General features: G+C 58.7%; 8 protein-coding genes across 8 annotated transcripts; 5 read left to right on the forward strand and 3 right to left on the reverse strand.

The window, feature by feature from the left end:
- Positions 1-251: 251 nt before the first annotated feature.
- PSEUBRA_000375 (uncharacterized protein) lies at positions 252-4,436 on the forward strand (the record flags this gene model as incomplete). The annotated part of the gene is made up of 1 exon (XM_016435980.2): positions 252-4,436. The coding sequence occupies one exon, from the start codon at positions 252-254 to the stop codon at positions 4,434-4,436; it is 4,185 nt and encodes a 1,394-aa protein (XP_016294964.2).
- Positions 4,437-4,717: 281 nt separating this feature from the next.
- On the reverse strand, positions 4,718-5,905 carry PSEUBRA_000376 (Actin cortical patch SUR7/pH-response regulator PalI; the record flags this gene model as incomplete). Its single annotated transcript, XM_016435989.1, has 2 exons — positions 4,718-5,445; positions 5,875-5,905. The coding sequence occupies 2 exons, from the start codon at positions 5,903-5,905 to the stop codon at positions 4,718-4,720; spliced, it is 759 nt and encodes a 252-aa protein (XP_016294965.1).
- Positions 5,906-8,440: 2,535 nt separating this feature from the next.
- PSEUBRA_000377 (Mg2+ transporter protein, CorA-like/Zinc transport protein ZntB) lies at positions 8,441-11,095 on the forward strand (the record flags this gene model as incomplete). The annotated part of the gene is made up of 1 exon (XM_016435967.1): positions 8,441-11,095. One exon carries the CDS (start codon positions 8,441-8,443, stop codon positions 11,093-11,095), a length of 2,655 nt encoding a protein of 884 aa, XP_016294966.1.
- A 148-nt stretch (positions 11,096-11,243) lies between these two features.
- PSEUBRA_000378 (MOSC, N-terminal beta barrel) lies at positions 11,244-12,647 on the reverse strand (the record flags this gene model as incomplete). The annotated part of the gene is made up of 1 exon (XM_016435985.1): positions 11,244-12,647. The coding sequence occupies one exon, from the start codon at positions 12,645-12,647 to the stop codon at positions 11,244-11,246; it is 1,404 nt and encodes a 467-aa protein (XP_016294967.1).
- A 477-nt stretch (positions 12,648-13,124) lies between these two features.
- On the forward strand, positions 13,125-16,843 carry PSEUBRA_000379 (AMP-binding enzyme C-terminal domain protein; the record flags this gene model as incomplete). The annotated part of the gene is made up of 3 exons (XM_016435971.1): positions 13,125-15,189; positions 15,282-15,294; positions 15,508-16,843. 3 exons carry the CDS (start codon positions 13,125-13,127, stop codon positions 16,841-16,843), a joined length of 3,414 nt encoding a protein of 1,137 aa, XP_016294968.1.
- A 111-nt stretch (positions 16,844-16,954) lies between these two features.
- Positions 16,955-18,703, reverse strand: PSEUBRA_000380 (Prp31 C-terminal; the record flags this gene model as incomplete). Its single annotated transcript, XM_016435984.1, has 1 exon — positions 16,955-18,703. The coding sequence occupies one exon, from the start codon at positions 18,701-18,703 to the stop codon at positions 16,955-16,957; it is 1,749 nt and encodes a 582-aa protein (XP_016294969.1).
- Positions 18,704-18,961: 258 nt separating this feature from the next.
- On the forward strand, positions 18,962-19,438 carry PSEUBRA_000381 (uncharacterized protein; the record flags this gene model as incomplete). Its single annotated transcript, XM_016435968.1, has 1 exon — positions 18,962-19,438. The coding sequence occupies one exon, from the start codon at positions 18,962-18,964 to the stop codon at positions 19,436-19,438; it is 477 nt and encodes a 158-aa protein (XP_016294970.1).
- Positions 19,439-20,614: 1,176 nt separating this feature from the next.
- PSEUBRA_000382 (Mini-chromosome maintenance, DNA-dependent ATPase) lies at positions 20,615-23,554 on the forward strand (the record flags this gene model as incomplete). The annotated part of the gene is made up of 1 exon (XM_016435970.1): positions 20,615-23,554. The coding sequence occupies one exon, from the start codon at positions 20,615-20,617 to the stop codon at positions 23,552-23,554; it is 2,940 nt and encodes a 979-aa protein (XP_016294971.1).
- Between the last annotated feature and the right edge of the window lie 573 nt (positions 23,555-24,127).

Raw genomic sequence — 24,127 nt, forward strand, 5'->3', positions numbered from 1 at the left:
TTCGCCCAGCTACGCCGCGCGGTCTTGGCTTCCGCCTCATCTTGGACTGTAGACCATGGCAGGCAGGTCAGGCTTCTGTCCATCGCAAGCAATCTCTTCAGCACCAACAGCAGTCATGCCTCTCTAACCGCGCTGCTGCGAGGCAATTTGGCTTCCGACTGTTGTGCGCCCCCGGATGAGCAGCCTGCCGTGAGGCTCAGCTAGCAGCTAGTCAAACCAGTCCACCTCGTCAGCCCGACTTTCGGCGGATCATGGCGCAAGCGACATCCCTATCGGTGCCGCGCGGCGGACACGGTGCCTCCTTTCTCTCCTTCGATGATGCGCCCAACTCTCCCAACACAGCCAACCTCGACGACACGTACGCAACACAACCGCTCTCTGCCAGCTCGAGTATCACCGCAGGTCCCACCGAGCCTGGTCTTGTCGCCTCTCCCGCTTCTCCCAAGCGATCGTCTGCTTCGAATCACGGCTCCCCTTCGAAAGTCTCCCGCCTCATCCGGTCGCGGCTGCCAGCCTCTGACGACGCCGCTTTTGTGAATGCCGCCGAAGCACCTAGCGACTCTGATATGCAGCGCTCTCCTCCCAAACGATCAACGGCTCTACCAACTGCGTCGCGTGGCAGTCGTCTAGGCGCACTCTTGGGTCGAACCCTTCCGAGCACCGACGCATCCTATTCTCGAAACGGATCGTCACCCATCAGCCAGGGCGACAGTCAGTCGTCAAAAGAGACAGGCTTCTTTGGTCGGCGCAACCGCACAAAATCCGCCGCTGCGAATGACGACATTGACGAGAATGCCGCCACCAGCCTCGCTGCCTCTCAGATTGCTTCGCCATCCGACACATTGCAGGATAGGAATGATTCACCTGCGACGAGCCATCAGAGGAGCATCCTCAGCCGGCCTCCCAGGCGATCCTCTCAAACCGATCTTCTGGATTCCTTTGCGAATTCTGCCGGGCCTTCCACCAGCACTGCACCACAACAATCACGCGTTGGCCGACTCGGACGCCTTACCTACAAGAAAGACGATTCAATCTCTTTCATCGCACAGTCTCGCAACGCGCCACAGCAAACGGCAACCGCAACCGCTGCACAAACCAGCTCAGATGCCGCACGTCATCAGCACCAATGGAGTGCTTCGTCTCATTCGTCAGCTGGCGGCCCCATTCGAGGCCTTGGCATTGATGATGTAGGCGGCGCGTACGCGAGCGCTCGCTCGAGCACTTCGTCTTTTGCTGGCGGCCATCCACCTGATCGCTACGAGGACGCTGATCATGCCGGCGCACACGAGCAGCCTGTAGGCGTCGCATCCACCCGGATGACCCACCAGCCTAGCAATTCTACAAGCAATGGCTCGTCGCGAGCGACCTCGGTCACGGGCACATACGGTGCCAACTATCACAAACGCTTCAGCCGACCAGAAATGTCGCAGGAGGGACACGACACGTCTCACGATTCAGAGATGCGAGCTTCTCGTACTCCCACCGACGTGCGCACTGCCGGAGCCATGGAAGCCGGCACGTCGTACGACACAAGCAACCGCTCGCCTCGCGGAACATTGTCCGATGCAGCGATCGCAGAATTGGGTGCCATGCCAGGCGCATCAGCAGGCTCCCTGCTCAATTCCAATGGCGCCCCGCTCAGCAGCAAAAACATCCTCACCATCGCCTTACAGAAGGCCCAGAACGCTGTGCAGCTCGACAGCGCCAACCATGTGCCTGAGGCCATCGCAGCCTACAAGCAGGCGGTGCGACTGCTCGAGGAGGTGATGGAACGCATTGCTCCGCGCGGCAATAAACGCTCGCGTCCCACCAGGGAAGAAGAGCGACGACGTCTACGAGTCATCCACGACACGTACGCCGATCGCATCCGTCTCCTGTCGATGATCTACTCGCCAGACGTCGGAGCCATCGACGAGATGGAGGATGCCGGCTATGGGTACACTCAACAACAGGCAGCAACCAGGGCAGACTGGCTCGACCGAGTGCGCGACGACAGTCAACATTCGCCTATCATCACCACTCCAAGGCTCGATGACGACTTTATGGGGATGAATGCGCAGCGCTCGCCTCAGGTCGACACGAGAAGCTTTCTGTCGGTCACGCCTGCTTCCACCGCTTTATCAGACTCCTCATCCTACGCAGCTACTCAGCAGGCACCATCGTCGCAGTCGCAACTTCCTTTCCCAAGATCGCCGCCCGTGCCCAACGCACCTCTCTCGCCCGAGGCAGGCGCCATCAACACGTCTCCTCGCCGTCGCGTTCGCGAACATGCACGCGTCAACTCCAGAGAGTCTCACAGCAGTCGAGTATCCGTCTCGCTCTCCATTGCCGATGAGCAGGACGCACAGCAGTATCGCCTTCCACCTCCCGTCATTGCAGAAGAGACGCCGCTCATCTCGATCGACGATGCTTTGTCCGAGAAAGCGAAGAAAAGGCTCTCCTCACCGAGGAAAGAGCAACTTCGAGATGCAGTCTCGCAGGTGCGCGAATCGGAGGTGCTACTTCAACAGCACGGCCGATCCGACTCGGACATCTCGTTCAAGAGCACCAACACGGGGTCACGACTGAAGCCAGTCTCATCCTTGCCGCATCGAGCCTTTGGCCTCGACGACGAGGTTCGGACACCCAACACGCCTTACTTCGACGCTTCTGCAGGTGCTTCGATCAGCCCTGTCGATCCTCAAAAGCCGCAGCCAGAGTTGCCGCTGCCTCCGTTACCGGATGCGCCTTCCGAGGCTCCGTCTGTCGACCCGCCCGCGGAGAAGCCGGCTAAGATGGGCTTCGCACAGCGTGCTCGCGCTCTCAGCTTCAAGGGGCCCTTGCTGCGACAAAAGGTGTCGATGCCATCGCTCGGTGAGCGCAAAAAGGACGATGGAACAGCTGCGAATGGCGCGGCTGTGCCTGCTGTCCCCAGCCTTCGACCTGGGCTGAATCGCATGCCTTCCAGCGGGGCTCTTCCGGCCTCCCGCGATCACCCGACGCCTTGGGACGATCTTCCTGGACCTGACTCCAATGCGCGATCCAGCTCGAACCGCCCTCGTGCAGCCACTTCGGCGGCGGCGTTGGTCAGTGCATCGACTGCCGCTGGAACTATTAGCCAGCGTCGCAAGGGCGCACAGGTAGAGGATCCATCCGTCCGCGGCTTGTCGGATGAGTTGCAGGAGCTCGGATTGGCGCACGATGCTGGCTCCTACGAGGACGGTGGCGCCAAGTCGATCGCGACGACAAACAGGCAGAGATCTGCGTCGCAATCTGGGTCGCGAAGGCCGTCGATCCCAGCGGCGTTCGTAGCGGCGAACGGGATCGCCTCTGCAGCCAATGGAGAGAGCATTGGTGAGGAACTGCTACCGCCCGTCCCCGATCTGGCTCGAACGCTGTCCGCGCTCGAACGCAAGCGAGTCAGCGACGACCGCGCTCTTGCCACGGCCACCGGCGCCGAGGTGTCCCATTCGACCCTCGCCATGCCTCTTCCGCGACCCAGACTCCCCGAGTCGGAAGCTGTCGACGACATCAGCTCAACGCGCACTTTCCTCATCACAGACATCTTCCCCACCGGTCTTCCCTCGCTCGCAGCCGGAGCGCCATCCTACGCCTCGGCACCGCTCAGCTCCCCCTCTCCCCTCTCTCCCACCCTACCCACATCCGCACACCCGCTCCTGAAACCATTCCTGACACTCACACTGCTCCGCGCGTCCATTCTCTCCGGATCGCAGCTCACACCGACGCTCTACCTGCCGCGCGATATCTGGCGTCAACCAGGCGCCAAGCTTGTCGGGATCGAAACCAAACTTCGCGCGATCGAACTCCTCCTTTCGGGCCTGGACAGTCTTGAGCGCGCCGGCGAGCCGCTGCTGCTGCCTCTCGGCACAGGTGCGGGGTTGGAGACGAGCAGCGGCACGCGCTGGCTTCGCGCTCTGGACGAGTGGGAGTCCGTATTGGGCGACGTGCAGTCTATGCTTTCGAAGAAGCTGCCTTTCTTGGACGCTGCCGGAGGGGTTAAGAAGAGTGGATTGGGTAGTCGGTTCACCCGCAGCATCGATCGGATGACGGGCGCTGTTGGGCAGGTCAAGAGCGTGGATGCGGCCCAAATGGGGGCGTATGCAGATGGACTCGTTCGGCTGGGCACAAAGTCGGCACTGCTCGGCACACACCTCCATTGGATTCTCGCAGCAGATGGTACCCTCCCCCCGCCTTCCTCCACCGCAGGAAGCGTAGAGGTGAAAGGAGCGTTGCAAAGCCCTACAGGTGTAGGCACAGCCCACACCAACCGAACCGCCTACTTTGCCCTCCCCGCCCAAATGCGCGAGGACGTCAAAGCAAGGTTGAAGAGGTCCAGCGAGTTCATGGGCAAAGTGGTGCTCGTTTGGGTTTTACAGGATGTAGGCGTGTTGGTCGAGAGACGGATGAAGAAGGCCGGAGGCGTGTTTGGCGATTGAACCCAATCCCACGCCAACTCTCTTGTGCAATGTATCAATGACAAGCAGGGTCGCTCAGTTGCTCAATCACACTCTGTCAAACGCAGTCAATCCAGCACTGATGGTAAGCATAACAGATTCGCAAACTATGATACGTTTGAAAGAGGTGCGAAACCGGGGTCGAGAGGAGAGGGGTATGGAGGGGCAGGTGGGGAGGCTACAGCTATCGCAGACGAAAAGGAGGGATTAAAGCGTCGTCCAAAGGCTCGAAGGAGAGAAAAGCATCTTGAGCGCTTGCGCGCTTAGTAGTCGTCGCTTCGGCCGGTGCAGCACGAGATGATGTAGGGGACGATGCTGAGTGCAACAGCCAACACGGCGGCCCAAGTGATCCAGAGGGCGTTACCGTAGTGAATAGTGATACCGAAGTTGGCGTTGTCGATGCTGGCCTTGGTCTTGACGTAGATGGCGGTCAAGAGGGCTGCGCCGACGCCGAGGGCGAGGGCGGAGAGCAAAGCGATGAAGGCGGCACCGAGGAAGGCGAATCGGTGGGAAAGCAATCCTGCAACCCAAGCGATCAGGGCAAGGCACGAGCCGATGAAGATGAGGTACATCGCAGCCTTGGAGAAACGACCGAGGTAGCCCGAGTCGCGGAAGGTGGATTCGGGCAAAAAGTTCTGCAGCGTCTGACGATCACCCTGAGGTGTGTCGGAGAGAACCGCATCGGCAGGAAGGAACTCGAAGCCAAAGTTTCGCTGAGAGCACGAGCGGGAGTCCCCGTTGACCTCGCCAGCACAGTAGTTGTAGAGACCCCACTGGTAGTCATCCTTGATCCCGTTGCCCTGGCCCACGGGGGAAGACTGGTCTTGGGCGAAAATGTTGGTGTTGCTCTGCCCAGCGCGGGAGAGCGCATCACCCAGTCCTCGCGTGTCCACCGAGACGTAACGGATGTTGCGAGTCACAACGTTGTTCGAGAGCTGACCAATGTTGGCAAAGACACAGAGGACGACCGCCGCAAAGGAGAAGAAGCCGCCTGTTGGGATTGCAGGACAAGTCGGAGAAACATCGGGACGAGTAGGATGGAAACAGAGAGGAGGTGAATTCAGGGTCAGTATGGTTGCTTCTCTCTCCGAGTGATCATGCCAGGAGCCATTGGCGTCGAAAGGGATTGTGTCGCAGCTACGGAATGCTACCCTGGCTGCACGCGACCTGACAGGCGCCATCTGCGACCCTTCGCCGAGATCCTCCGGTTTGCGGAGGGCCTCCAGTCCGCGGCCTCGTGCCAAACATGAAGCTGCAGCCTGTTTCCATAGAACTTCCCATCTTGCACTATCTCGAAGTCGAGGTGAGATTCATTGTGCTCCTCCTGTGCGTCGACATGTGCCGTTTGGTGGGTTGCAATTCCATCACACCTTGCACCCTTTTCGACGCCAAAGCTCGGATTAATGAGGCGTTTACTTACCGAGACCGACGCAAAGACCTCGGAAGACCATTGTGGGCTAGTGTGTGATTGGTGGGTCGAAAAAGTGTGAGATGTGTTGACGGTAGGTACGGAATCCGCTGGGATCCAGGGACTGTGTTGTCGCGTGTGGACTGTGGGGTAAGCGTGCGGATGATGGTGGTGACGATGAGGAAAGGGATGGTGACGACCTGATTGAGAGAGAGTTTTATTCAGCAGCAGGGGGAGGGATAGGCGAGGCTCGAGTAAAATGACGATGCTCGCAAAGGCAAACCATGCGGATCTACAGTCACCACTCAGAGAGACGGGCAGCTTCGGTGAGGAGACTGAAAGCGGCCGTTGAATTGAGCGAGTGTCTCTCTCAGCAGAAAGAGCAGTGACGTGAGCAGCGAGGAAAGCCTAAAAAGGATGATCATGACGAATGAGTTGACCTGGTCGGCGGCGGCGGGGGGCGGCGTCTGTTGCAGCGGATGCAGAAGCACAGAGGAACAGGGGGTGAACGGGACTGAGGGTGCATCTGGATTCGGTCTTGGCCACGACTCACGGCCAAGCAGGGCAGAGAGGCACAGATGCAGAGATGCAGCGGAGTTGGATTGTGATGCAAGGTCGATAGCTTCTGTCAATCACCACTGCAGCGGTCAAGTTGAGAGACTGGTAGAGAGGCCGATCAAGCTCCCAAAGACGGAGAGCGAAAAGGGGGCGGAGGATGGCTGAAACAAGCGTCACTCCAGTCAGTCACACCAGGGCAGCAACGCAGCAACGATGATGTATGATGCGGTAGCGGACCATGATCCACACCCGCACAAGCGAAGTCGTTTTGACAGGCTCGCTTTGACGCCAGAGAGGCAAGAAAGCCATGACGACTGAGACTTTTTGCCCTTGGCTTGGCCCTTTTTTAAATTTGCCTAAGAATTAGCTGCATCTGGACGCTTACAGTAGAGATGAACAAACAACCGCTTGGACGCAGGCAGCAGTAGACGTGCATTCAACGTTTCCATCCTAATGCACTCGCTCTCCTTTCTCAAAGACGCTCTCTGCTCTAAGCCAAGCCCCATCACCGCTGTCATCTTACCCCCTTGGCGGCGTCCGGCTTTCATGCTTGAGCGGAGCAAAGTGCTTCAATTAAGCTTGTCGCGGCCTTGACCGTCATTGTCTCCTGTTGTACGGGCCCCGACTTGGAGGGCCTGATGCCGGCATTAAGCCCTGCAAGACGAGCGGTGCTGCAGCATCGAGCCTTCGGTGCAGCTGCAGAGTCCTAAATTTGGAAGTCCTTGTTGCCCTGCTCCGATACGCTTCAACTGCAACGAGCGAGCCTAGACTACTGTCGATTCGGCTCCTACTTTGAGGGTGCCGAACAAGGGTTCAGTCGTGCAGACCACGACGTCATTTCTCCACGTTGGCCGCTCGTTGCTTACCCGGAACCTCGATAGGGTGCTCAACAGGGACTGGCCGTCCGTGGTACCAACGACCTTGTCATCCCTTCGAACAACAAGGGTCAACGACCGCGTTGTGCTTCATACTGTTGGATCGAGATATCGCTTTTGACGGCTTTGCTCAACGCTTGACAGCATCCTGTCTTTCTCTTACACCCACGCTAGATGCCTTCTGGATCATGCTCTGATCAAGGGATGGATGCGATCAAGGCGCCCTGCTTCGACGAGCAAGATGCGCTTGCATTGCCGTCGATCGTTGCGAACAGCTGTGGTGGTATTTTGCAGACCAAGTCGAAGCGAGCGCAGTGCCGTGTGCACAACAGATCGTCGCTCGCAACGCAACACGAACACGGCTATGCGAGACTGCGTACGAAGCTTCTCTGCTGACGTTGAAAAGGTCGTGTCGTCATCTCGCACAGCTTTGAATGTTTTTGTGAATCCCGGAATAGCAGAGATTTAACACATCGCAAATCGAAAAAAGGATCAAGATCGGCCCATTGACCTTTTCCGATCTGAGGGCAAGCCGATCTGATGGCTAGCCTCGTTGCAAGCCTCGAGAACGTGTGTGTCACCCTGACTCAGGTGCTCGGCTCGCACAACACCAGACCCTCCTCTAAAGACAGCGCAGTGGCCTCCTCTGCTAGCTAGCATGCATGGTCGATACATAACGAGCCAAAATCAGAGCATTAGCGTCAGCACACACACACACAGCACCACGAGCGGGCGCTGCTGAAAGGGTTTTGCTGGATTCTGAAGGGCCTCGCCTGAGTGAGGAGCAAGCAAATCAGCTGCAGAGTGTGCATTTCCCATGCGCCTTGCACCGGCAGCTCTCTGCACCTCAAAATCACCCAACCGGCATCGCGAACCCTGCAAAGCGAAAAAACAGCAAACACAGCGGTAAGATTCGCATCGTCTGCCCTCTCTCCGCAATCACCTTTGCGCACCTGACATCGCTCATCCATCCACACCTTGCAACGACGTCAAAGCTCACAGGAGGATCCAACACCGGACAAGCTGTTCCGCTGCTGTCGTGACGCTCCTTCCTAGCCTGCAGACGATTCAACCCAATAGCCAGGCCGACGTCTGCGCACGCAACGGACATCGAGTCGACTCAAACCGCGAGCAACGCTGTCACCATGTCTTCGCCACAGAACTACTACGGCTCCATGTCAAGCGGTCGAGCCGTATCTCCCCCTCCTGGAGACCGCACACCCCGAGACGGCTCCCGCGGCGACACTTCCGGTGATCACCAACTCCAGCAAGACCTCGATGCTGCCAGACAGATGAGCAAAGCTCGCGGCGCTCAGGACCCTAGCCCTCCTCGAGCCAGCTTCTCGGACGACCAGGCCGAACCCTACTTCCACGAAGGTCTCAATCGAAGCCCCGCCGCCGTCCCTGTGCGTGCTCCCGCGCCCCCCTCCTCATCCGCCGTCGCTCGCTTCTATCAACACAACCGCAACGGTTCCAACACCAGCCTGGACAGTCAACACCACTTCATCGACCACCGTCACCAGGCTCACTCGCTCAGCCATGTCCACTCGCCGTCTGCCCTTCGTGGACGCTCCGCCCTTTCGCGCACGCCCATGCGCAGCCCCAATGCCTACTTCCCCTCGAGCAGGACAAACGAACACGCACTCATCGACCACGACGACCAGGACGACATCGATGGTGACGCTTCCCACGTCTCTCGCAATGCACCCCACTTCCGCCGCGCCAGCCATCAATCCCACTCTTCTTCGCCAGGCGACATCCTGGACGAAGTCGATCCCACCGCCTCCAGCCGCTTCCGACACGATTCCATCGTCGAAGACGACGTCTGCTTCCCACACGTCCCCGAAGGTCGCGCTCACGAGGCTCACCCTGAGGGCCTTCATGACGATGTTCGAAACGCCTACGCCGGCCATGTCGACAACGGTTACGTACCACTGGGCTACCCGTTCACCTTTGACCTCGGTGCTCTCGAGGAATTCGCTTCCGAGGAGCGCGACCGCATCGGCATGTCTTCCTCCTGGAACGCAGTTGGCTCTCCCAACCAAGGCCTTCGTCAGCGAAGTAACAATGCGCAAAAGGGTGCAGGAGCCTACGGCGCCTCTCCTGACAGCGATGACGCCACCTTCTACAGCCGTCGCCCGCGCAAGCTGAGCACATCGGCAGGTGCCATCGGAAGCAGCAAGTATCAGCGCAAGCTAGCCCTCTTTGAAGGCGGCGGAAGCGCACCGCCGCCCGTTGCTGGTGCAGCTGCTACCAACAACATCTTTGGTGGCGGTGCCGGCACGAACATGGCATCCACACCCGGCAAAAGCTCCATGGACGTCAACACCCCGCTCTTGGATAACGATACGCTCCCTTCCTACCATGGCCCCAACGGATCCAGAATGCACCCTTCGCAGTCTCAGAGAGGAAGTAGTCCCATCCCTGGTGCAAGCGGCCTCAGCCGCGCACGATCTGGCACGGGTGCACTCAGCAACCGTGGCGAGAAACCCTACCGATTCACATTCTACTCGAACGCCCTGCCCTCGACCATCCACGCACGCAACCTGTCTGAGCTTCCAGCAGAGGGTCAAACTTTTGAGGAACTCTTCAGCGGTCGTGACAAGAATGCCGACCACTCGCCCCCCACCGAGGGCAGTCAGAGCCGCAACGCAAGCCGTGCTCCCACCATTAATGCAGCCACCGCGCGCATGGCGTCGCTCGGTCAGAATGTTGGACGCATGGAAGGCATGACCGCACCACCAACCGGCTCGAACACGCCCGTAGGAAATGGCGAGGACGCCGCCAGGGCCATGAGCGGCCTCAGCGCCAGCCGAACCAAGACGCTGCCCGGTGGTGGCATTCGCATGGACGCCGACCCCGAAGCCAACACCTGGTGGCTTGACGTGCTTTCGCCTACCGATCAGGAGATGAAACTGCTCAGCCGTGTTTTCGGCATCCACCCGCTCACTACCGAAGATATTCTCATGGAGGAGACGCGTGAAAAGATCGAGCTCTTCCGCAACTACTACCTCGTCTGTTTCCGCTCCTTCGACCAGGATCCCTACAGCCCCACCTACCTCGAGCCGCTCAACATGTACATCATCGTCTTCCGCGAGGGCACGCTCTCATTCCACTTCCGCGGCACTCCTCACCCGCAAAACGTGCGTCGCCGTATCAAGCAGCTCAAGGACTACATCAACGTCACCTCGGATTGGATCTCGTACGCGCTCATCGACGACATCACGGACGCGTTTGGCCCGCTCATCCAGAGCATCGAGTACGAAGTAGACTCGATCGACGAGCTCGTACTGATCCTCAAGGAGGCCGAGCAGTCAGACATGCTTAGGCGCATCGGCACGTGCCGCAAGAAGGTGATGGGTTTGCTGCGTCTGATGGGCAACAAGGCCGATGTCGTCAAGGGTCTTGCCAAGCGATGCAACGAAAACTGGTCCGTGGCACCCAAGTCCGACATCGGCCTCTACCTCTCGGACATCCAAGACCATTTGATTACGATGACGCAGAACTTGAACCACTACGAAAAGATTCTCTCGCGCTCGCACTCGAACTACCTCGCGCAGATCTCGATCGAGATGACCGACGCCAACAACCAGATCAACGATGTTCTGTCCAAGCTCACCGCGCTGGGTACGGTCATTGTCCCGATGAACGTCATCACGGGTCTGTGGGGCATGAACGTCAACGTGCCAGGGCAAGGAGTGGAGAACCTACGATGGTTCGCCAGTATCTGCTCGGTCATGGTGGTCATTGCCGTGTCGGGTTATATCGCTGCTACGAGGTACCTGGAACGCTCGCACTGATCGCATCGGGCCCGTATTGTCGCTGGAGTTGTTTTACCCCTCGTCTTGTCTCTCGTATTCCTCTCACTGCATACACACGCTCATGGAATCGTATCTTCGCATCTCTTCATCGGCTGTGATTGAAAAGAAGACTGTGAATTCGTGCTTTTCACTTTCGGTTAGGCTCGTCATCCAACTCGTAAGGTCGCCATCTTACTCTTATCCCATCGCCGACCTTGAGCTCTCCGTACGACTCTCCACTCTCGCCGCTGCTGAGCGGCAGAGGTATCGCATACATGCCGAAGCAAGGTCCAGCTCTACCGTTCCCACCCTCGATCCCCGCCGTCTTCTTGACTCGCATCCTGCTCCGATTGAGCAGCTTGAGCGGGACACTTGGGTCCTTCTCGGCAGTGATTGGGTCCACCGCTGTGAGCAGGCAGCGCTGACACCGTGCGACCAGCTGCAGCATTGCCTTTGTCACTTCCTCCCCGTCGTCTGATGCTGCTGAGCCGGCAGGGAGGACCCACAGTCGCTCCCAAGAGTCCTCGCTGAAAGCGCCTATTGGGTTCTCCACATTGCCCTTGACAACCACATTCGGCCTGAATCGCGCCATGGACAGCGTCGCAGGATCTGACCACTTGTCCGCATCAATCCCCGTAATAGTCCTCCCACCTCTCCCGTCCCCTCCGTCTGCCGAGTCCATCGCCACGCTCAGCTGTTCCCGCACGAAAGTCAACGACTCCTGCGAAGCGACGAGCAGCGGGTACTCGTCCTGGAACTCAATCCCGCGCTTGCGATGCAACTCCTCACGATCGTTTGTCGACCAGGCTCCTGCGTCGGAAGGCGGCTTGAAGATCGGAAAGGCGTTCCTGGCGGTGGACGAGGTGGTATCAAAATGAACCAGCAGCACCGGATAGCCGAGGAAGTCACTGATCCACTCGCTCGGGCTAAGCTTGCGCATGCTGCCTGAGGGGAGCGCGGCCACGCGACCATCCGCGAAGTCGCCATACATCGAGATCGCTGGCACTTCGCCCCATGTGGACAGCTCCGTTGCGGTCGGGCGAAGGGGCGTTTCCGTCTCACCCATGTCGATGCCCTTTGCTTGCTTGTGGGCGATAGCCGTGAGACGAAGCTTGAGCGTGTTGGAGGGAGAATCGATGACCGGCTGGATGAGGGTGAGTCGCGGTTCTTCACGCAGACTGATCTTTTCTAGCTTCGCATCTTTGCTCGTGCGGACGACCATCCACCGCCGATCCAGATCAAATCCCTGCCCCGTCAGGCTCGCGTCCCTGACGGACACACCTGCACACGATTTGATCGGGTAGATGTAGATCTCGGCTACCTCGCCCAGCGTCTCATCCTTTGCCCCTGGCGCTGTGGACGCAGAGACGCCGCCATAGGTCCGGTCAGCTTTCGAGGCCGAAGAAGGGAAAATGTACTTTCGCAGCAAGCCGATGGTAATGATGAGAAGGAAGACGTAGATTTGAGCCGAGATGCGTGTGTAGGACTTGGACTCGGCCATTTGCTGTTGCAGCGACTCGGAGGCCGAGAGGAAGGGGATCTTGGCGGGCATGGTGACTCAGCTCGATGCGATGGTCGAAAGCTAGATGGATGGCCTCGAGGTAATCTTATCAACGACGCTGCTCAAGCCCATTAAGGCGGGTGCTTGCCCTTTCCAGCGCGATGTCGAGCTTCTGCGGTCGAACGAGGAAGGTTTTGGTACGCTTCGGATCAAGCTGGGTGGTACAGCCGATGATGTCGGTTTCGAGAAGACTCGTGACCAACTTTTGTTCGACAAGGTTTTTTGACAGCCGAAGCCAGAGTGAGTCAGGGTGCAGCAGGCGGACCTCTGCGTGGCCCAAGCGCTTTCGGACCTGTGCGGCTTTTGAGCATTCCCCGCATTTCCCTACTGACGGCTCAAATTGATTGCCGAAGAGCGGACAAGGACGCCTTTCCCCACACTTCGCAAACATCCTCGCTGCCGGTACTTCCAAACTGACCACCATCTCATCGTCTTTCCATCCCTGACTTATCGAAAGACGCTGCAAAAATGGCCTCCGCACACCCTCAAGTCCAGCTGCACCGTCAGTCGATCGAAGACAGGAACGAGTTCTGGCTCAAAGCTGCACGATCGATTCATTGGCACAAACCTCCCACCGTCGCCTACGGCCCTACGTCCAACCCAGACGCCAAGTACCTCGACCCCAATGGCGAGACCTGGTTCCCAAATGCGAGCCTCAACAGCTGCTTCTCGGCCGTAGATCGACATGTCTACGCTCCAGCCCATGCATCTGCCACCCCCGTCACCGTCTCTCCGGACACGCCGCACCTCGCCCTCGCACCCACCGCCCACCGTGTCGCCTTCCACCACGTCTCACCGCTCTCCTTCCAAACGCAACAGGCTCGCTCCATCACATACTATGAGCTGCTGCAGCAAGTCCAGGTCGTCGCCGGCATCCTGCGCCACAAGGGCGTCCGCAAGGGCGATGCGGTGGTGATCTACATGCCCATGGTGCCCGAGACGTCGATTGCCATGCTCGCCTGTGCGCGCATAGGCGCGGTCCATTCGGTCGTCTTTGGCGGCTTTGCTCCCAAGGAGCTTGCCAAGAGGATTCAGGATTCGGGGTGTAAGATGGTCATCGCCGCGAGTTGCGGTTTGGAGCCCAAGGGGCCGGTCGACTACAAACCGCTGGTGGACGAAGCGTTGAAGGTGTCGGAACACAAACCTGAATCGGGCCTGCTGTTTTTGCGACGACACACGATCAAGGGTCACACTCCCGCGGAGTGCGCTCGCGATGGCGGCAAGGGTCCCGCTGGCCTGCCCGAATGGGACTGGGAGGCGGAGTGCAAGCTGACATCCGCAAAGCAGGGCGGCAGATCACCCTGTTGGGAATGCGTCCCCGTCGCAGCCGAAGACCCCATCTACACCATCTACACCTCGGGCACCACAGGCGCCCCAAAGGGCGTCTGCCGCCTCTCCGGTGGTCACCTCGTCGCGCTCCGCTACTCGATCGAGCATACGTTCGGTATGACCCCCAACGACGTCATGTTCTGCGCCTCGGACCTGGGGTGGGTGGTAGGCCACTCGTACATCCACTACGGTCCGCTGTTGATCGGAGCAACGTCGATCGTGTTTGAAGGCAAACCCGTGTTGCCGGATGCGGGCATCTGGTGGCGGATCTGCTCGCAGTATCGCGTCACCCAGATGTTCTGTGCGCCCACGGCGCTGCGTGCGATCGTGGGGCAGGATGCGGATGCGACGCTGATGCGTGCTCCTGGTATCGACCTGCGTTCTCTTCGCACCCTCTTCCTCGCCGGGGAACGATCGGAACCGCAGATCGTCGCGCGATTCGAGCGTTTGCTGCAGGAGCTTGCAGCACCGGGGGCTCAGACCAACGACAACTTTTGGTCCTCCGAATCGGGCTCTCCCATCACCGGGCTCATGCTCTCCTCCGCCTTTGCACCTCTGCCGGCTCGACCAGGGAGCGCAGGACTGCCGATGCCAGGAATGGACGTCCGCATCGTCGACGACAACGGCACCGAACTGCCTCGCGGCTCGATGGGCAACCTCGTCCTCGCCCCCCCTCTCGCACCGTCCTTCCTCGGCGGCCTCTGGCGTAATCCTGACCGGTTTTTCAGCTCCTACTTCAACACCTTCGCCAAGAAAGGCGGATGGTTCGAAACGGGCGATCAAGGTGTCATCGACCCAGATGGATACGTCTCCATCCTCGCCCGATCTGACGATATTATCAACGTCTCTGCGCACCGTCTCGGCACGGGACTCATCGAACAGGTCGTCACAGGCCATCCGGATGTCATCGAGTGCGCTGTCGTTGGTGCACCCGATAAGCTCAAGGGTCAATCCCCGTTTGCGATTGTGGTGGCGCATCAGAGAGTGGCCGCTGCGACGGGTGGGGAGAGCCATAATTCCGTTCAAAGCGATGGAGCCAAGGCGATGTTGAAGAGTATCAATGATCACGTGAGGAGGGAGATGGGACCCATCGCGCAGTTGAGTGGACTCATTGAGGCGCAGAAGCTGCCCAAGACGAGGAGTGGAAAGACGCTCAGGAGGAGTTTGAGGCAGGCGGTGGAGAATGCTGCTGCTGGCAAGAGAAGTGAGTAACGAGCGACGCACAACTTGTTTGACCGGGTCACGAGGACGCTGACCTCGACATTTCCCCTCTCCGCTGCTTAATCCGTTCCACAGACGCACCCGTCGAGTAAGTATCATTCGCCTTCAGATCGAGTTTGGCCGTGGTGGGAGGATCGGCACGTCAGGCTATTTGGGTAGCCGATAGCCGGAGCTGCGGATTTACGCGCGGAATTTCCTCTCCGTGCTCGCCGTGCACGTCCCTACCGTTACTCACCTCGTCTCTCGCCATCATCATTCCTTCTCACTCACCATCATCTATCACTCGCTTCTCTCAACACAGCTTCCCTCCCACAATCGAAGACAAGGACGTGATCGACGTGGTGCGCAAAGCGATCGAACAATACTTTGACGCGCTCGACGGCACCTCTTCCGACAAGACCACGACCAACTCGACCCCGGACACTGGGCTTCTTGGTCAAGCTTCCAACCCTGTCCCCTCCCCCTCCACCTCCCTCCCTTCAAGCGTCAAGGTCAACATGAAAGCGCTTCAACTCGAGCGACCCGAGGGAGAGCCTAAGAAGGGTCAACGCAACAACGCGGTCGTGCGGGACGTCCCCACTCCCAAACCTACCTCCGATCAGGTGCTCGTCAAGATCCTCGCTGCCGGGTTCAATCGACGCGACGAGTGGTCGATGGTGGGTGCTTATCCTGGGCTGGTCTACAAGAACGCCACCATGGGCTGTGATGGTGCGGGCACCGTTGTCGTCCCCGATGGATTCTCGATGGTGAACGAGCATCCGGACAAAGTCGTTCTCCTGACCCCGACGCGGGGTTGGTCTACAGACAAAGACGGACCGGAAGCGGAGCTCCCCGGTCTGTCCCCCGAACAGCGGCGCAACGGTCTCGGCGGCTCCGGATTCGGAATCCTCGGCGCCACCCGTCCCACCAACGGCGTCGGCACCTTGGCCGAATACGTCGCCGTCGAAAAGGACCAGATCGTCGCGGCACCCAAGCACCTCACCCCTGAACAGGCGGCTACCCTCCCCTGCGCATGTGTCACCGCCTACCGCGCCCTCTTCACCAAGGCTCAAGTCCAAAAAGGCCAGAACCTGCTGCTTACTGGCGTCGGAGGGGGAGTGGCGATGCTAGCCCTCCAAATGGCCGTCGCAGCCGGTGCGAATGTCTACGTCACCGGTGGATCAGCCGAAAAAATCTCGCGCGCCGTCAAACTCGGCGCCAAAGCAGGAACTGAGTACAAGGACGAAGCGTGGCCCTCGAAGATCGCTAAACTCCTCCCGCCATCCCGCCCTTACCTGGATTGCGTGGTGGACAGCGCGGGCGGGGAAATCGCCGTCCAAGCCCAAAAGGCGGGACTCAAGGCAGGCGGAAAAGTGGTCATCTTCGGCATGACCGCTGCTCCCAAGTTGAGCTTCACCATGCGCGAGGTGTTGAAGAACGTAGAGGTGCTGGGTAGCACCATGGGCAGCGCAAGGGAGTTCGAGGAGAGTGTGCGGTTTGTAGAGAAACATAGGATCGTACCCGTGGTGGATACCGTGTTGCATGGGCTCGAGGAGGCTGGGAAGGGTTTTGAACTGCTGGCTGAGGCGGATAAGAGGAGCGGTGGAAAGGTGGTGATCAAGGTGAGCGAGTTGGAGGGGAAGAGAAGCAAGTTGTGAAGTCTTGTTTTGGATCGAATGCGGATATGTGTGCTTCACTTGGTCTTCACGGAGATTGTGTGTGATACGATGATTGTGGATGGTGTACAAATACAGATGTGAAGCTGACGGTTACTTCTTCGATGCTGGCGGTCCCATGCTCCCTTTTGCTCCCGGCAACAACGAAAACTGCCCCTCCTTGAACCACTTCTCGTTCTCCCTCCCTCCGCCTCCCGTCTTCCGACTCGGATCAACCAGCTCGATCCCTTGCACAGGCGTGAAGCTCAACGAGCTTGCCGTTCCATCCGTCTGTCCCCCTGCCAGCACCGAACTCGCTCCCCCACTCGCTCCTCTCAACGCAGTCAACCGGTTCTTATTCGCCTTACTCATCCTGCCCTTACTCCTCTCCTCCGCTCCCTGCGCCCTGACCTTCCCACTCGACGAAGAATGAATCATGCCCAACCCAACACTCTCATCGTACCCCATCGCCTCTTCTTCCTGCTTCCCGAATTCCATCCTGTTCTGCATCTTGCGCAGCTCTGTCATTCCGTTCCTCTCCTTGGCCTTTCTTGCCTTTCGCCCGCCGCGTCGCTTCTTGCCGCCACTGCCCTCGACAGGCACGGGCAGCACCTTGTCCAGTTTCTGCGGGGGCGGTTCCAGGAGCTTTTCGATCTTCTTCGCCAGCTCTTCGTGCAGTTTGACACCGTACGAGCCGTCCCGACTGGAGGTCTTACCGGCGTCCATGCGGGCAGCGAGCAGCGCTTTCGCAGAGACCATGCGTACGGCTTGCCGGCGATAGTCGTCGGGCGTGTCGGCGATGAGCGGCGCTTGGTGGATGAAGCCGGATGCGCGAGCGGCGCCGTGCGCGGACGATAGACCCGTAGAGAGCTTCTTGGATGCTCCCAGGAGATGGATGTTGCACGCCGGGATCTTGGAGAGACCGTCAAGACCGCCGGCTACACCGAGGAGTTTTGCGGCGGTGCGCGTGCCTACAACAGCAGACAGGTTGGGTGCAACCAAAGACATGCGCGATTCGACATACGCCAGGATGCGAGATCGAACGGATTCGAGTTGAAACACCAGATCGAGCGCTTCCTGCACCGCACGCCATTCTGCCTCGGGCAAAGGGGTGCTGGTGGTGGTGGACGCAGTCATGCTGATCACCACCACCGTGCCGTGCGGCAAAATCCCCTCGAGCGACGAGGTAGGGATCGTCTCGCTGTTGCCGATCGCCTGCACAGCTCGAATGTAGTCCCACGGACTCCCAATGAGCGTTTCCAGCTCCGGAAAGCGGGGCGAGTAGTGGTCTCGAATGAACTTGTGCACGATCATCACCTCGTTATCCACGTCGACGGCGATGTTGTTCGAGGTGACGATGAGGTGGTATTCGGGCGAATCTTCGAGGACCCCTGCGAGATCGGGTTCGGGGAGAGACATGAAGTGCGAGATCTGTTGCAGGACGGAGTGAACTCTGCTATTGGTGGAAAGAAGGGTGGCGACGCTGCGGACGCTGGTGGTGGTCGTGAGGTCGAGCGAGTCGACGTCGGCTTGGTCTCGCTCCGCGGCTGGGAGGACGGCGTTGCGACCGAGGGGAACGCCATTTCCATTCGAGTCCGGCTTCGAAGGGGTCATTGATGATTGCAACTCTGCGTCGTCCTCCATGTCGTCGTCACTGCCGTTCTCGAGGTCGTCCAAATCCGCATCGTCGATGTGAGTTCGTTTGCTGTCAGGCCCGTCGCCGTTCTCCGGATGAGCTCGCTTTCGGCTATCACTAGCATCGCCGCTCGTGGACTGCTGAGCGAGTCCTTCATCCTGAACGCCAATCTCCTGCTCGTCGTCCGAGCCAAAGTCGGCGAGCAGCTCGTCCGCGAAGCTGGCCATGTTGAAAGATGATGGTGGCTCAGTCGAAAGAAGGGTCCAACGCGAGACAGCGCTGGAAAACCCTTAGCAGCACGATGTGGAGAAAAAAGGGCCAAAGCTTCTCGCCGAGATCCGGTTGCGTTGACCAAAAAAGCTCAGCTGTCAAGCTTCTCATCAGGTTCCCTTTCATCATCTTCCCAGCGTCTTTCCCCCTTCATCGTCTCGCCATCCACTCTGCATGTGGTCACAAGACTCGCAGCACACATAGCTCAAGGCAACATGGCGCAACTCCCGCCCTACCTCGTCCGGATTGTGGCGACGATGTTGACGCAAGCGCTCACGCGAAAACTCGCCAACTCGCCGCTATTCTTCCGGATCGTCGATCGAATGATCCACGAGATCGATCACATGCCGCACCGCGTGCAGGGCCGTCAAGTGCCGACATATCAGCCGCCATTAGGAATGCGAGAGAGCGAGTGGGACCAGGATCATGGGGAACCGCATAATGAGCCGTCACCGTTTCCCGTCGCGAAAGGCAAGCAAGCCGGAGCGGAAGGGGCGCAAGGGGAACAGAAGATGACCTTCGAAGAGGCACAAAGACATCGCGCAAGGATGTCGTACCAGCAATCGCAGAGGTTGGCGCAGAGGCAAAGGGAGAAGGCCAAAGCTGAGCAGCAGACGCAGAAGCAGGATACGGTTTCGAACGAGTTGAAGGAGTTGCAGGACAAACTGAGGGAGCTTCGGAATAAGTCCTGACGAACCAGCTTTACTGTCGAAAGGACGTTCTTGCGTTCCGGCGACCTCTTTGCATGTCTGATCTCGCTAGCATCTTATACCATCATGTTCGGGAACGTAGCCGTTCCGCCATCGACGACCGACCAAGTATTTTCATTTGTACTCGTAGACTCCACCATTCATCGCATCGCATTTCTTCTGGATCTCGCTGTTGCTGGCGGCACTGAGGACGACGTTTGGAGCTCGAGTGGCATGGCTGAGAGATGTAAGGAGTGGCAACTGCCTCACGCGGCTGTGCTGCGCAGTTGGTCTGAGAATTACGAGATATGTTAGACTTGCAGTCTCATAGAACGTGGAAAACCAGACCTATTCACGGCGAGACGATCCAAGGTGGCAGAAGGGTCAGCGCCATCTTACCAGCAGTCAAGCGACGGTACCTTCCTGTCTTTCCTAACGACTGAGACTGAATGGGACAGAGTGGCGCTGAACATTGACCCAGAACGCTGAGGCATTCATGAGGAGTGCTGCTGTACGTACGTACGGACCGTTCAAGCCTTTCCTTCGCCAGGGAATGGGAACGGTTCGAGACAAAGGCTGCCCGTCCACAAGAGCTCGTTGGCGTGTGGCACGATAGACAGACAAACAGCGCTCATGAAGAGGACCGAATGCTTCGCTGCTTCTTCCTTGCTTCAGACGGTGCAACAAAGGGATGGGCGCGCCAGAGGACGCGAGTAGAGGACCAAAAGCACTTTACACGACACGCGTTCGACGCGTCAGAGTCATTTACACGTCGAGCATCTGTTTTGGCCTGATGGCCTGAGAAAATCCAGGCCTTTCGAGCGAGAGAGCAAAAGTGGGCAAGAAGCACAGAAGCGCATCAACTTCTTCCTCGTGCGCGAGTCAAGCAGGCACTTGTTCAGAGACCGTCAAAGAGCATCTGTCGGCGCGCGCAGCTGGACGAGGACCAACACTTCGTCTGAGTTTTGGACTTACTTCGCACACTCACATCAACACTGCCGCCCTTTCGCTATCCTTCGTCTTGTTCCACACACTATCACGCCCTCGTCCCTCTCACTTCTAAACTAGACGAACTGGATCCCAGAGCTTTATCTGCTTCCATCAAGGTCGACGTCTTCGACTAATACGGCAACTACTGGAGAAGGACCTCTCACGAACCACGTCACACATATAACCAGGATGTCGTCCTCTTCCGCATTGCCATCCTCGCCTCTGGGCAGGATTGGCCGCCAGAACCGAAGCGGTGATCAGGAACGTCTCGACCCTCTCGCCCTCGGCAGATCCAACAACACAAGCGGCGTAGGTGCCAGTGCGCATCGAGCCTTCACACCAGCCACTTCAGAGGCTGGCTCGCTCAATCTCGAGCGTCAACTTCGAGGGCAATACGAAGACGATGCGAGCACAGTCAACGGTGACAGCTCTCGACCTATGGAAGAAGATACCCCTCGCCGCCCTCGTCCCCGCGCCGCCGTTGACACCCAAGATATCCCTCCCGTCGTCGACGAAGTCGGTGAGCGTGTTCGTGAAGGCTTTGCACAATTCCTCGAGAGCTTTGTCGACCAGCCTCTCTCTGGGTCCCCTGATCCCAACGGCGAGAAGGTACAGGACCCCGTCTACATCGACCAGATCTACGCTCTGCGAGATTACAACCGCACCACGCTCTTTGTTGACTTCAGCCACATTCTCCGCCACGACGAAGTTCTGGCACGCGCTATCAGCGACCAGTACTACCGTTTCATCCCCTACCTCCGTCGTGCACTGCTCGACCTCGTCAACACATACGTCCCCAACTACCTCTACCTCAACGCACATGTCGCTGCCACCGCGTCGTCCGGTCTCATCCCACGAGACTTTTCCGTCTCGTTCTACAACCTTGGCCTTGTCTCGGGCATCCGCGACATGCGCACCGACCGAGTCGGCAAGCTCGTCTCGATCAACGGTACCGTGACACGAACCAGCGAGGTCCGCCCAGAGCTCCTCTACGGTGCTTTCACCTGCACCGCCTGCCAGGGCACCGTCCGCGAAGTTGAGCAGCAGTTCAAGTACACCGAGCCCGTTATGTGCCGAAACCCAGTCTGCCAGAACAGAAGAGAATGGCAACTCAATGTCGACCAGAGCCGATTCTGCGATTGGCAAAAGGTGCGCATCCAGGAAAACGCAAACGAGATCCCTACTGGAAGCATGCCTCGCAGTCTCGACGTCATTCTGCGCTCCGAGGTCGTGGAGCGCGCAAAGGCCGGTGACAAGTGCATCTTTACGGGCACGTTCATCGTTGTGCCTGATGTGTCGCAGCTCGGCGTGCCTGGTGTCAACGCACAGATCCAGCGTGAGGCTCAGGGTGGCCGACCGGCCGAGGGTGTCAACGCACAGGGTGTCTCGGGTCTCAAGAGCCTCGGTGTGCGCGACTTGACGTACAAAACGGCTTTCCTCGCGTGCATGGTGCAGAGCGCCGACGCGAGGGGAGGCAACGACCTTCGAGCCGATTTCAACGACGAAAACGAGGACGCTGAGGTGTTGATGGACTCGCTGACCGAGGCAGAGCGGGACGAGCTCGAGGCCATGGTCATGTCGGAAGACATCTACAGCCGACTCGTTCAGTCCATCGCGCCCACTGTTTACGGCCACGACATCGTCAAGAAGGGTATTCTGCTCCAGCTCATGGGTGGTGTGCACAAGTCGACTCGCGAGGGCATGCGTCTTCGTGGCGATATCAACATCTGCATCGTCGGCGATCCGTCCGTCAGCAAGTCGCAGTTCCTCAAGTACGTCTGTGGCTTCATGCCTCGTGCCGTCTACACTTCAGGCAAGGCCTCGTCCGCTGCCGGTCTCACAGCTGCCGTGGTGAGAGACGAGGAGACGGGCGAATTCACCATCGAAGCCGGAGCGCTGATGCTCGCAGACAACGGCATCTGTGCCATTGACGAGTTTGACAAGATGGACGTCGCCGATCAGGTTGCCATCCACGAAGCGATGGAACAGCAGACCATCAGTATCGCCAAGGCCGGCATCCAGGCCACGCTCAACGCGCGAACTTCGATCCTGGCCGCTGCCAACCCGGTCGGTGGTCGCTACAACCGCAAGCAGACATTGCGAGCCAACGTTGCCATGTCCGCGCCCATCATGTCGCGTTTCGATCTGTTCTTCGTCGTGCTGGACGAATGCAACGAGGCGGTGGACATGAACATTGCCCAGCACATTGTCAACGTGCACCGCTTCCGCGATGCCGCCATCGACCCGGAGTTCAGCACCGAGGCGATCCAGCGATACATCCGATACGCTCGCACATTCCAGCCGAAGCTCACACCCGAGGCGAGCGATGTGCTGGTCGACAAGTATCGCCAGCTGCGCCAAGATGACTCGGGCCCGGGCAAGAACTCGTACCGCATCACGGTGCGACAGCTGGAGTCGATGATTCGTTTGTGCGAGGCGATTGCGCGCGCCAACTGTCGACACGAGATCACGCCTGCGTTTGTGCGCGAGGCGTACTCGCTGCTACGACAGTCGATCATTCACGTCGAGAAGGACGATATCGACTTTGATGAAGAGGACGAAGAGGAGCAGGCGCGATTGAAGCAGGAGCGAGAAGGCGCTGCTGGCCGCTCCACTGCGCAACCGTCGTCCTCCCTCGGTGCGATGGACGAAGACTCGATGGACCCCTCCATCCCCGCTCCTACTGCTTCAGCTTCCGCCTCGGCTGCGCTCGCCGCCGTTTCGGGCGAACCAGCCTCCAGCTCGGCCGCGTCCTCAAAACGCAAGATCCGCATCACCTTCGATCGCTACATGGAGATCGCCAACCTGGTCGTCCTACGCGTCAACGAGGTGGAGCGCCAGACGATGCGCGGCATCAACCGCTCCGAACTGGTCGACTGGTACCTGCTGCAGCGCGAGAACGAGATCGAGACTGTGGACCAGTTTGAGGAGGAGACCGAGCTGATCAAGAAGGTGCTCACCAAGTTGGTCAAGGACTCGATGCTGCTGGAGCTGCGCGAGCAGATCGATGAGGATGGCAACCCGATCAGCAGCGTCGGCGAGTCGGGTAGCTCGGCAGCGGATGCCGTGCTCATGGTTCACCCGCAGGTGGATATCGATAGTATTGGTGCTACTACCAGCACCGCTTGAGGCAAGGGATGAGATGTTTGGCTTGAGATGAAGGGTTTGGGCTGTACTTTTAGATTTGTTGCTTGCTTTGGTATTGATACTTTGATCCTGTGCTTGTTCAGTGAGTGGATACGCGGTCACGGTTGAGCGCTGAGATCGTTGATTGCGATGTTGCCAGTCGGCTGACCTTTTGCTTGCCATCACCTCCTAAAGTCTGAGCATGATCGTCGGCCGTCAAGTTGCCGAGGCTGACGGTGACGGGTTCAGGGTCCTCCTTTCTGTGGAAGCGAGGCAGATCTAAGCTCTGCTGCTCAAGTGCCTCTGAAATATTCGCCGGCCAAGCCCCTGCTTCCGGCTAAAAAGCAGCTCTATCTCTGTGGCGCGGTCAAGAACTGCGCTTTCGAAGGCTCAACTTCAGCCCAGCATCCCCCCATCTCACCCACCTACTACCCCGCTCAAAAGTCAGAGCTCGATCGGGATCAGGAGCTTCCAGGGGCATCTTTCGTCTTGCCCGACTGCGGACTCAGCCGATTCGTGACCTTATATACGTTGATGCAAGCGCACTCGACTACCTCGGCCTCATACTTTGGCTAA

Source organism: Kalmanozyma brasiliensis, assembly GCF_000497045.1.
Source record: "Kalmanozyma brasiliensis GHG001 unplaced genomic scaffold PSEUBRA_SCAF1, whole genome shotgun sequence".
Lineage (NCBI taxonomy): Eukaryota > Fungi > Basidiomycota > Ustilaginomycetes > Ustilaginales > Kalmanozyma > Kalmanozyma brasiliensis.